We start from the raw sequence: 12808 nt of genomic DNA, 5'->3' as shown, positions 1-12808 counted from the left end.
AACCATCAATATTCCTGCAAGCAGTAATGACATTTGACACTGACCCTGACAAATGCAGCCGTTTTTCTGGAGTGATTGCCACGTACGACTTTCTTTGTTTCCATCGCTAGTCGGTTCACCCTCTGTACATAATAGACAAGCATTATGTCCACAACACACCTCTATTCTTTTCTAGTGTAATTTCAGTAACATCCAGTTGTTTAAAATCTACCAATTCACAATACAGTTTCTCTACACTTAAAACATTGTAAAATTACATCTTTTGTTTAATTTATCTGAAGTATAATTAAAGTTTTTCAATTGGTTCAAAATATGAATACATTTGAAATAGAAATTGTTCATGGAATTGAATGTATAATTGCCATAATTTCTGCAGCATTTGGAGGCATTGAATTTCAGTGAATGAAGCCGTGTTTGGTCGGTGTGAATCAGAATAGCAGACCAACATCACCCCCTGCTGCAGCACATCGAGTGGTGCAAGCACCATGAAACTTGCAGCGAGAATACATCAGCTTCTATCCTGTAACTTGAACTGAGATTGTATCCAAGTGCGGACCCAAGCACAGGTTTTGAGATGTACTGGTGATCACACCGGCTGAGCTAGAGCACAGCTTTGAATGGGATGTTTTTCACTCACATGGATCAGTTGGATAAGAACTGGTTCTAAGTTGCAGAATGTTGCTCTGGCTGCCACATAAAAACTTAGCTGCTGCTCAAAGTCCCGGCCAAAGGAAACCTGCAAAGGAAAAGATGCAGTTGTATCTGTTTAAAGATGCCTGCCTGTCTGTGGACTGTTGTGGTCCTTGTACAGGTGGAATGGGTAATTCAGAGGTAGATGTCATTCATAATTAATTATTTGGTAGAATTAATCTGACATACATTTCCTGGGTTATAATAAACCTGTGAATAGGAACGAGGGTAACAAGTTGCGAGGAAGTGTGGCAAAAGGGTTTTATGGACATTTGTGGCATACATTGCACGAGACTGTCGAAATAAATACATCTTCAAAATTCAAATTATAGATATTCTTTAAATGTTCCAGATGTCACTGTATATGTGGATTGTAGCAATAATAAAGGTATTTGTCCACATCTTTCTGCAGCCAGATCAATAGCAGGTGAACACCTGTGGAGTGTATAGTGAGTGGGAGCAGCAATGACACAAGGTGACGAAAGGGCCTGTCCCACTTAGGCGATTGTTTAGGCGACTAGGCTGTTGCCACATGGTCGCCGGGGTGTCGCCTGAATGGCGCGAGTTGTCTTCTCAGTCGCCCAAAGAGCAAAGTGTTTTTCTGGTCATTGTTGGATTTTGAAATGTTCAAGAATTTTCGGCGACAGTTGGCGATTGGGGGCTTGACGCCAATGAGCGTAGCTTGACTTCTCCTGACGTAGGTGCTGTCGTGTGTTGTCGCAGGTGGACGTAGGTTGTCGCCAGAGCCGACTTTGGTGGATTCCATTGGTGACTATCTACGCCAACCGGCGACTGAATTGTCTTAAGTTGTCGCCGACAGGGTCGTAGTTTGTGGACGTAGGTTGTCGTAGGTGAGGTCGTAGATGGACGTCCTAATGGGTCGCCGGTAGCTTGCCGGAGCTTGACGTCGACTAGACGGTAGGCTGTTGTAGACATTGTCGTAGACATTGTCGTGGGGGGGGGGGGGGTCCAGTCTCTGGTTTTTCAGCGACCTGCTACAACTATGACAGTCGCCGGCAGTTGCTGAAAAAAGTGCCTGTGCGACAGGCCCATAACAAACATCCTCAATATCCAGCAACACCCACAGCCAGCACATTAACATCAACTACTCACCATTCTGATGAATCCATTTATTAACACCGCAAGGCTCCTTTTCTCATCTTCCAGTGTTAAAGCACTGTGAAAAACAGTGTACACAACACTTAGTCCGAGTAACTAAGCTGGATAAAATAAGCAATATAAATAGCATCACAACAGATTCTCCCGTAAACCAAGATGCTGATTAAAACAAAATTAAAAATTCCCTTGGCACCTGGTCATAAAATTTAGAAAACATTTAATTACTAATAAGCCCTTTAATTGAAAAAGTAATTAAATATTGTAGTTCAGAAATGAAAAGCAAATTGCTAAACTGTGAATGTACTACAAATGATGATCATGAAGCAACCCACAGTAAATGACAATTAGAATATCTGCTGGCTCCTTCAAGGCACTGTTGTGAATCTGCATCTGCCCAGCGCAATCTAGTACCAACAATATTGTCCTATGATAATTTTATAGATTCATTATTAATCCAAGATTAAACATTTGTTTACCAACTAGCAGGAAGATTCATTACTGTCTGTGCAAAAATATTACATTCTGCTTACGATTAGAACATTTATAAATGGCGATAGTTTAGGGAGGGAATTGTACACAGAACCATCTTACTTGACAGAGTCGTGCATTGTCTTGCAAATGTGCATCAGAGCATTAAGTATGACAGGGTCACGTGTTACTTCTTGCTGTTGCCTAGAATACCAAATAAACAAATACAAATGTGTTTTACATGCTGCACTGTTGGAATAAAAATGTGACTATGTTGGAGATTATTTAACAACATCAGCAGCTCAGGTCACTGGGCCACAAAGGCAAATACTAGCAAGTATGGGGAAGATCTTATGTTTTTGACACCAAGAATGATTAAATTAAGGTATTGCTTTGTAGTTCCTGTCCAACAGAGCAATACGATTTGAATTATTTCTTTAAATACCTTAGAGGTTAGAATTTAGAAAGTTGGAGCAGTGTACACAAGTTCACAAGTTATAGGAATAGAATTAGGCCATTCATCCCATCGAGTCTACTCCGCCATTCAATCATGGCTGATCTCTGCCTCCTAATCCATTTTCCTGCCTTTTCACCATAACTCTTGACACCCATTCTAATCAATAATTTGTCTATCTCTGCCTTAAAAATACCCACTGACGGCCTCCACAGCTCTCTGTGGCCATGAGTTCCACAGATTAACTACCCTCTGACTAAACAGTTCTTCATGTTCCAATTACTGTATACAGGCAGATTTTCAGCAAAGTGCAATCTGCAACTGGTCTTCCCAATGTAGAGAGCGATGACTATAACACAAGTAACTGAATGAGTTTAGTCTGGAAACATCATCTACAGTGTAGGATGTGTGATGGGGAAAGTTCAGACACCACATTGCCTGCACTTGCACAAAGTTGAAAGAAGATACACCAACACCTTTACTTCCTTAGAAGACAAAAGAAATTCAGTTCCTCTAAAACGTCTACAGATTCAGCATTGAAAGCATATGCTTGGTTGCATCACAACTTGGTTTGGCAACAGCTCTGCCCAAGACCGCAAGAAATTGCAGAGATTTGTAGATGTAGCCCAGTCCATCACACAGACCAGACTTCACATCATTGAGTCTATCTTCACTTCCTACTGCCTGGGAAAGGTAGCCAACATAATCACAGAATTAATTATCCCACCTTGGTCATTCCTTCTTCTCCCCACTCCTGTTGGGTAAAAGGAACGAAAGCTTGACAGCACGCACCGCCAGACTCAGGAACAGCTTCTTCAACTTCTGAACGGTCCTTCCTTCCATAAACTATGTCTGATTCACCTCTATCCCATTGACGATGTCGCTCAGTATCAATGGAACTACAATGCTGAGAACATTATTTGCTGCATTTGGATCTTCCCTTTTGCTGTCATAATAAACCTAAACGTTTGTATGCGTCTGATCTAAATATTGGCAGCATGACTGGGCTGCAGCAAGGAGCATTAAACACCGAGTCCTTTCATTGTCATGCTGTCCATCTCTCAAAGATCATTCTGAATTACACGTGGAATGTTATCATCTAAACTACACTTGTATTTCTATATTCTGAAATTAATGGTTTAAAACTTAAATATAAATAGATTGTATTATTCCTCTTCCTTAGCCAAGGAAGATGAATAATAATAATAATAATAATAATACTTTATTGTCATTGTAAATACACATAACAAAATTTCAGGCGCTCCAACGTATCAGATAAATAATAACGAATAACAAATAGCAAAAACGGCAAGAAAACTTCAAGTCAGAATGTGTAATATATTCCACAGTTTTCTGTTATGGCAGTACAACATATTGGCTATGGGGGGTATGTGTTCAGTGTAGAGTTCAGAGTGGTGATGGACTTGGGGTAGAAACTGTTTATTAATCTTGTAGTGTGTGACTTGATGGACCTGTGACGCCTTCCTGAGGACAGAGAGCAACAAGTGATGTGCGGGATGAGGTGAAGGATGAAGCCGGCTGGACATGTTTCTCGTGTTTACCTGATGAAGACTTCCATAATGGATCTGCACACCTCCACCCTGACACTCTCCTTCTGGACCATGTCTAGGAAAGGTAGGAACTTATCCTGAGGATGGAGCACATGGGAGGGGATATCAACAAAGCATTAGTTCTGTATTAAAGTCCAGCACGGCATGTTTATTTACATTGCGCTATTTCGTCCTCATTATTATTCAATGTACAATTTTAAAAATAGCTGTATTATTATGAATTATAGCTTTGTTTTAACAAACATCTTGTAACACTACAGACTTGCAGCCAGTCCAAAACAAAAACGCCGAGTACAAACTTAAATTATTCCATCACAACAAAATCTAATGAGCAATGCCAGGAGTCCTGGAAACTCCAGCGTATACCCTTACATGCATGTACAGAGTACACCTGACAAGGTGGGAGCAAGCTGGGGTACAGCATAGAATGTGTGTCAGCATTACAGCAACATTGCACAATTAATCTCAACCAAATTAAACCCACATTGTTGGCACAATTGATGATTAGAGTATCCCTGCAGCTTTATCTTGCAGTGTCACCCTGTGGTTGCCCGAGACCTCAGAGCTGGGCTCAGGACCATGGTCAGAGGCAGCTAGTGGCATCAAACCACCTCCCCCTGGGATCCAGCTAGCAAGTAACCACAACTAGACCCGTGCACATTGGTCTGACAATGATTCTCTAATCACTGTTAACAACAGAGCTGAAGCACATATGGCCAATCCACAAGTGGCAGAGAGACAGAAAGACAGAAAACACCAAATAAACAAACAACTTCACGATAAGTTGAGGAGGAGGTAATGCAAATGTTAATTCAAACTGGGAACTACTGTTTTCTCCTTTAAATATCAATCACTAATACCCAGCTTACAAACAATACACATTTAATCACTCAAATGAGCTAAGTAGTGTTCATAGAAACAAGATGGGTGATAAAATGCACACGCAGTCCAGTACTTTGTTCAGCTGTTCAGTTTTCCAATCTACACAGCAATGACGTATTTTAGTAGGGCACCCAAAAAAATCTACCTTTCTATATTTAAGTGGCCTAATAATTCTTGTCTAATGCCCTATTTTGAAGTTTTCTATCACACAGAAAAATGAAACAGAATGAAAACATAATACTCGCTCCATTGTATAAGCATTTCTTAAAACAAAGTTTCTGCTTTGGATACAAATACCACTCTTGATCAAAAGTAGTGGTTCAAAATTCCATTTACACCCATTAGCATTGTCCCAAATCTAACGGCCAGGGATTTGAAAGAACACAAAGGCAATGTGTCAGTGTAAGGCTAGCATTACCCTCACCCGTACCCTTACCCTCGCCCCTACCCTGACCCAACATCACCCTCGCCCCTACCCTGACCCAACATCACCCTAACTAATGTCCATCCATGGTGTGGATGTGCAGTTGACCAGGGAGTACAATACCTGGGAGTGAACCTGGACTGGTCCAGGAACGCTGAGGCCCGGTACAAGAAGGGACAGAGCCGGCTGTACTTTTTGAGAAGGCTCCACTCCTTCAACATCTACAGTAAGATGCTGCAAATGTTCATCGCTGCCGTGTGCTGGGGCAGCAGGGTGAAGGTTCCAGACGGCAATAGGATTGACAAACTCATCTGGAAGGCCGGCTCTGTCCTGGGGGCGGAGTTGGATTCATGGGGAGATGGTCTTGGAGGGGAGGATGCTCCTCAAACTGTGGAGCATCCTGGACTATACAGCTCACCCCCTCCATGACACCCTGGTCAACCTGAGGAGCACCTTCAGCAACAGACTGGTTCCACCAAGATGCAGCACAGAACATCACAGGAGATCATTCTTTTCTGTGGCTTTCAAACTGTACCCCTTCTGTCATGGGGTAGACTGGGACTAAGACTGACCCCCCCCCCCCCTCTCCTCCCACCTCCTCAATCAATCTTTGCACATCCTCAAAGCCTTATCACACGTCACTTTATTTTCATGTTTCATGTATTTTGTGGGGTTTTTTTTATGACTGTTGGCAAATTAATTTCCCTCCTGGGATAAAGTTCTATCGTATTGTATCTTATCGTACAATATCAACAAGTGTTGTCATTTCCATGCATGCAAAGTAAACTGATTGGTTACTGGGCTGTAGGATGAGATCCATTAAAGACCAGCAACTTGGGCCATATGTCTCACCTTTGCATTGTAAATTCACTGGAGAACTCTGCCCTAGATCCAAGGAGATGCAAGGTTGATTGTAATAGTCATACAGCATGGGAACACTCCATTTGGCCTAATCCGTGCATGTTGATCAAGATGCTTTATCCAGACTATTATTTGCCTGCGTTTAGTCCATACCATTCAAACCCGTTCCTTTACATGGAATGGAATGATAGTGGAGTCTTCAGATTAAAGCTTGGGTCATTTTAAATACTATTAGTGAGTTTATTAGTTACAAAACATGGAGGCCAATTCACTGGATGTTTTCAAGAGCTGGATTTAGCTCTTAAGGCTAACGGAATCAAGGGATACGGGGAGAAAGCAGGAACGGGGTACTGATTTTGGATGATCAGCCATGATCATATTGAATGGCGGTGCTGGCTCGAAGGGCCGAATGGCCTACTCCTGCACCTATTTTTTATGGTTAAAACATCGGAAGGATTTTTATTTCTCATGAATTGATAAATTGCAAGCTGTAAAAAAGGAATCCAAAGGTGAATTAGGTTTAATGCGCACCTACATGTTCTTTAGATTTGTTTTTCTTTTAAGTTTTATATGCTCTTCAATCTCTGATAAATATTTAGAGTCTTTAAAAGGTTTTGGAATTTGACAATTCCATCAGTGGCAGCCGTTATTTAGCGGCCCTGAATTATCTCCACAATGTTCCTGATGATGCAGAAAGCCCTTCAACATGTCGGACTTCTCCAGAGGGAGTTGCCCCAGCGTTGCTGCAACTTCTCTCTGGCATTGACTACGGCAACGCTGTAATGTGTTTTAAACCAGGTCATAAACTGCACATGTCGGCAGCATCCAATCCTTGCGTTGTAATATTTATTAATATTAGACCCCGTGCAACTTCATTAACATGGATTCAGTACAATATAAATGCAATGTCACGTCCACCATGTGAATAAATACATTTTAAGAAATAAGAGAAATAATTAATAAACTGAAATAGTCTTGTATGAACGATTGTCATGTAAATATATATTTTTAAATTGTACCATTTTTATAACGAGTTTGTTCAAGCCTTTACACCAAAACAAGCTTCATTTGAAGAGCATGTGGAATGTAGTGATTGATCATCAGACTGGAGTTGTTGGTCCAGTCCACATCACTGCAACTACTGTCCACGTTGACAGGTGACGACACCAGATTAACTAAACTGGAGAAACTTGGTTCTGCCTCAAGTGAGATCACGCTGGAGTTTCGGAGATCATCTGAGTTGTGGTATTTGCAGGAAACATGTACAAACCTTGATGCTGATGCGCCACAGTTTCCAGTTTGATAATCATGGTGCCACAAGAATTGGAAGGTGACAATTCTCTTCCGCCTTTGGTGACAACCTTACATCTGGTGGTCTTAGTGTCTCTCCTCAAGTGGACGATTGAATGTTTAAGTAAAGCCTTGTGTCTGCCCTTAACCATCTAGCTGCCATCCAAGGCAAGATGAACAATCCTTGAACTCTTATTTAAAGCAAGAGCAACTAGCAAGCACACATTTCAAGCAAAATCATTTTCAAATGTTCTTAATAAACAATGTTCTACATTGATGAATGAAGTTTTGAAAGGGTGCAGAAAGAGCTGTAAGTACCCACTGCTCAACTTCAGCAGAACAACCAGGGCCCATAGCAGGACACCCAGCAAACCCAAACCAAACATTTCAGCTTTGCTTGTTTGATTAATTCATGTTAATGATGTGTACATTGGTAATAAGCACAATTATGATTCTTGATCCTGAGAAAAAGCAAATGGAAAGATTTCCATCAACTTACCATCGAAAACAAAACCGCAAAATCATGGAATTGATCGAGTATTTTTGTTATAATTGATTGAAGCTGTAAACAAAACAAGAATGTTAGCCAAAGGCAAGCAGACAAATAAGATTCATACATTTCTCAACATGTTTATAATACTTTAGTCCTTTCTCATTACACATTTGGGTAAAATTGATACCATAAAATGTATGATACTTAGAAAGTTCCCAGGCAAAGTATGCAAATTATGCATTTGAGAGCAGGAAAGGGTGGGCATCGTAGACTAAGATGTTACAACTTAAACACAGCAGACAGCAAGAAACCAGTTCCAGGAATGGGGAGGTCAGCACACACACACACAGAAATTGTCCGACTGACCAGTGGGGAATGGGCATTTATATATGAAAAGATTAAACATTTGCAAAGTATTGTGAAGAAGTGAGAAACTTTCACCAATCTCTATTAGTATTTGCTAATTTCTTACTACATGGGGAGTGGATCAGACCAAATGAGACATGTGATAAAGGTTGTTACATTGTGATATGGCATTAGATTTTATCATCTGATACCAACATTAGCAAGAAGACTATCATTAAGGCACTATGTCCACCCGAACCCTTGCAGGTATAACAAATTATACACTAAAAACAATTAAACTGCAGATGCTGGAAATATGCAATAAAACCTAAAAATGCTGGAAACATTCAACAGGTCCGGCAGCACCTGTGAAAAAGAGAAACACAGATGCTTTGTTTCCAGTCTGAGGAAGGGTCCCAACCCAAAATGTCAACTGTCCAATTGTATCGACAGATGTTGCCTAACCCCAGCAGTTTGATCTTTGACTCAAGTTTCCTGCATCTGCAGTCTATTTATTAATTACATGATTTCAGTTAGAATTAAATTTAGAGGGACCACAATTAATTCCAGTTCGCACAAATTAACAAAAAAAGGAGAGAAAATAATAGTAAACAATAACGTGTATAATCTCAGCCATTTAACTCTAATCATCTCGACTACAAATTTTACACAAGATTACAGGCCTGTTGGTGAAAAGTGTTTTGTAGGCACCACTGGAATAAGTCTTAAAAGAAGGAATCCTAATGAGAAGTAAAACTCAGCTGGCTTAAGTTTCAATAAATGACGAGTTTGTCCATAATTCTACAGACATGTCCATCCCACCTTAGACCAAATCACTATTGTTATAGTGGGGATAAAAGATGAAAATTGTGGGATAATCATTTAATAGAATAATATAATGCAAATAAAGATAAAACTGAATGTTCCCGTTTCCACTTTCCACCCCAGAATAAAGTACACGTTACCTGTGGATATGCATCTTCAAAAGCCCGGTCTGGAGTCAGATGTTTAATCACATCTGCTAGTACCGTGTTGACGTCACGTTTCTGATGAAGAAAATTTTGCATTCGTGTTATTCCAGATAAATTGTTGACTTGAAAACTTTAAACGGCATGAAATCCTACTTACCGCAAAGTGCCTGCATATGTAATCTATCCAGACCTCAGCACTGTTAATGTAATCCTAAATAACAAAAGAAAATAACATTCATTTTAAAAGGAACAATGGTTCAATGTTACCATGCATTTTCTAGCATTGGGAGGTTAAGATGAACTAAATGTCGATCACCATGAAGAAAAGGATGAACATAGAAACATAGAAACATAGAAATAGGTGCAGGAGTAGAGGCCATTCGGCCCTTCCAGCCTGCACCGCCATTCAATATGATCATGGCTGATCATCCAACTCAGTATCCCGTACCTGCCTTCTCTCCATACCCCCTGATCCCCTTAGCCACAAGGGCCACATCTAACTCCCTCTTAAATATAGCCAATGAACTGGCCTCAACTACCCTCTGTGGCAGAGAGTTCCAGAGATTCACCATCTGTGTGAAAAAGGTTCTTCTCATCTCGGTTTTAAAGGATTTCCCCCTTATCCTTAAGCTGTGACCCCTTGTCCTGGACTTCCCTAACATCGGGAACAATCTTCCTGCATCTAGCCTGTCCAACCCCTTAAGAATTTTGTAAGTTTCTATAAGATCCCATCTCAATCTCCTAAATTCTAGAGAGTATAAACCAATATGGACCAGTACAGCACAAGAACAGGCCCTTCGGCTCACAAGATCTGTGCTGAACCTGATGACAAGACCAACTCTCATTTATCTGCATTCTACCATATCCCTTGCTTATCCACGTGCCTATCCAAAAGTATTTTAAATGGTCTATTGTATCTGCTTCAACCACGACCTCCAGCAGCACATTCCAGGCATTCACCATCATTTGTGTAAAAAAACCATGCCCTCGATACCCCCTTTAAATCATGTCCCTCTCACACTAATTATTATATAATATATAATCTTTAGGAAGATCTAGTTGATGTGAAAATTCCCTGCATCTACAAATAATGGATTATCCTTGGTGTGTGAATGGTCATACTGACCTCTTTTGGAAGATCCTCACACAGTTGGTGTGAAAATTCTCCTTTGGGGCAAGACTACAAATACACACACACACACACAGGTTGGTACATCTGTCTGTGGCTGGGGACTGACCTCTGCATTTGTGGAGGAAGACACACACACACAGTTGGTGACACACACACGCACACACACACACCACACACACACACACACACACACACACTGCTGGGGACATGTGTGTGCTTATCTGATGGGCCCACTGAGTGGACAACTGACCTGGGGATTCTTCAGTTTGGTGATAACTTTCCATGCCACGTTAAGAATCTGTAGTTTGTCGTTCTCAGGGGGGTCAGCCTTTGCCAAATTCAACCCAAGGGATTGGAAAAGAAGATGCTAGAACGTGAAACATTTCAAAAACAAGATCTTTAAAACTCAAAACAAAACATTCAATTATCTACACTTATTTTCATACTATCTTGACATACAAAGTTTAGAACTCCAAGCGCAATGACAAAATTGGATACAATTATATATTATATGTCATAATCTTGAAGTTCAAAGTACTTTCCAGTTATTAAAAAGTACTTGTAATACAAGTCGCTGGTGTAATGCAGGAAACGCCCACATGGAGGCTCCACGACCATTAACCCAAACATGGGCAGCAAGTTGACTATTGGTCATGTTCTTGCACTATTACAGACTACACCACAATCATTGCAAATGTTGCTGTTTGGCATGTGTTGCTGTATTTATTGTGGCATCTATCATCACCGTTTACTCCCTATGCCTCGTACAAACAAGAAATGTCATTGCGCCCTGATGTAAATCGCATCTGAAAGTGCTTAGTTCAATAGATGAAGCAAAGCTCCCTCACAATGTGGGCTCACAGCACAGCACAGCACAGCACAGCACAGCACAGCACAGCACAGCACAGCACAGCACAGCACAGCATGCTGCTCACTGTCCTACCTTGGGGAAACCAGACTCCTCACAGTCTTTGATCATGCCAATGAAATCCAGAGATCTTGTGGCAATAAATTCCGGTCTAAATGCTGACATTACAGAGTTCAACAGCAACGCACTATAGAAACAACAGAATGAAAGTCAAAACACACAAGGAAAGGGAGCGGGCATGGTTTTATAATTCAAACGAGAGACAAACAAATACATATTCTGGTTTGCTTACTTGTTTGCAAGTTTCTTGCACCTGTCCATCATTTCTGTAAGTAAAGCCTGTAAACAGCCACAATGTTTTTAGTCTCAGAGCAACTAATTGCTGCACAAGATACAACATTTCAGGGGGATGTTTTAATGTTCCTTGGTCAAAATGATGATATCATCCACTATTGTGCACAAGGTCATAAAAGAAGGTAACTGAGGTCTGAAGGAAGGTAAAGATAGATGGACGAACCTTACATTCCCATCACTCACTGAAAGATACGAGATTGGAATACACGGCAACATCACCCACCAAACACAATTTGTGCATCCTGTCAATTAAAAGTAGAAAAAGCCCAAGAAATGTTAGACCAATTAGCTGGTCAATTGTAGAAAATACAATGGAACCATTACTCAAAGGAGAATTAAGAGACTGCAGATGCTGGCATATTCAGCAAAACACAGAGTGCTGGAGGAATGGCAGGTCAGGCAGCATCTGTGGAGGGAATGGGATAGACAGCGTGTTTGGCACTTTTGTTGTGGGCCGAATGGCCTGCTCCTGTGCTGTTCTATGACTAGGAAAGGATGAGTAAAGATGGTGGAGATATCTAAAGTGCAGGAGGGAGGGGAGGGGGAGGGGGTGGGGGGGAGCAGGTAGGTGATGCTAAGCCAGATGAGCACGGAAATAATGAATGGATTAAGACAGATGGGGCATCACTGGGGATATGGATGGGTGATGTTTGTGGGACTGATTGGGGTGCGGGGTGTGGGGAGGGGCTGTGGGTGTGGGGTGTGGGGTGTGGGGTGGGGGTGGCAGGGAGGGGGCTGGATGGGGAGGGGGTGTGAGGGGTGTGGGGGAGGGGGGGGGTGTGGGGCATGGGTGTGGGGATGTGAATGGGGGGTTGGGGGCAGGCTCGAAGGGCCGAATGGGAGGGGGGGGGGTACTCCTGCAGGGGGTGTGGGGCTAATTTGTATG

At 41.6% G+C, this 12808-nt stretch overlaps 1 protein-coding gene across 2 annotated transcripts in view; it reads right to left on the bottom strand.

The window, feature by feature from the left end:
- Positions 1–12808, bottom strand: part of vps35l (VPS35 endosomal protein sorting factor like) — a 51731-nt gene that overhangs the window by 23238 nt on the left and 15685 nt on the right. For both annotated transcript variants that reach the window (XM_055650956.1, XM_055650957.1), the window contains exons 15-25: positions 11861–11907; positions 11644–11755; positions 10951–11067; positions 9726–9779; positions 9563–9643; positions 8259–8321; positions 4294–4379; positions 2401–2481; positions 1804–1867; positions 638–736; positions 45–122 (exon numbers count right to left, since the gene is read on the bottom strand). In XM_055650956.1, coding sequence (XP_055506931.1) covers positions 45–122; positions 638–736; positions 1804–1867; positions 2401–2481; positions 4294–4379; positions 8259–8321; positions 9563–9643; positions 9726–9779; positions 10951–11067; positions 11644–11755; positions 11861–11907 — 882 coding nt within the window. The remainder of the gene's footprint in view (positions 1–44; positions 123–637; positions 737–1803; positions 1868–2400; positions 2482–4293; positions 4380–8258; positions 8322–9562; positions 9644–9725; positions 9780–10950; positions 11068–11643; positions 11756–11860; positions 11908–12808) is intronic.

Source organism: Leucoraja erinacea, chromosome 20 (genome assembly GCF_028641065.1).
Source record: "Leucoraja erinacea ecotype New England chromosome 20, Leri_hhj_1, whole genome shotgun sequence".
NCBI classification, from domain to species: domain Eukaryota; kingdom Metazoa; phylum Chordata; class Chondrichthyes; order Rajiformes; family Rajidae; genus Leucoraja; species Leucoraja erinaceus.
The sequence above is the reverse complement of the archived record's forward strand: the minus strand, read 5'-3'. Positions and strand labels throughout refer to the sequence as shown.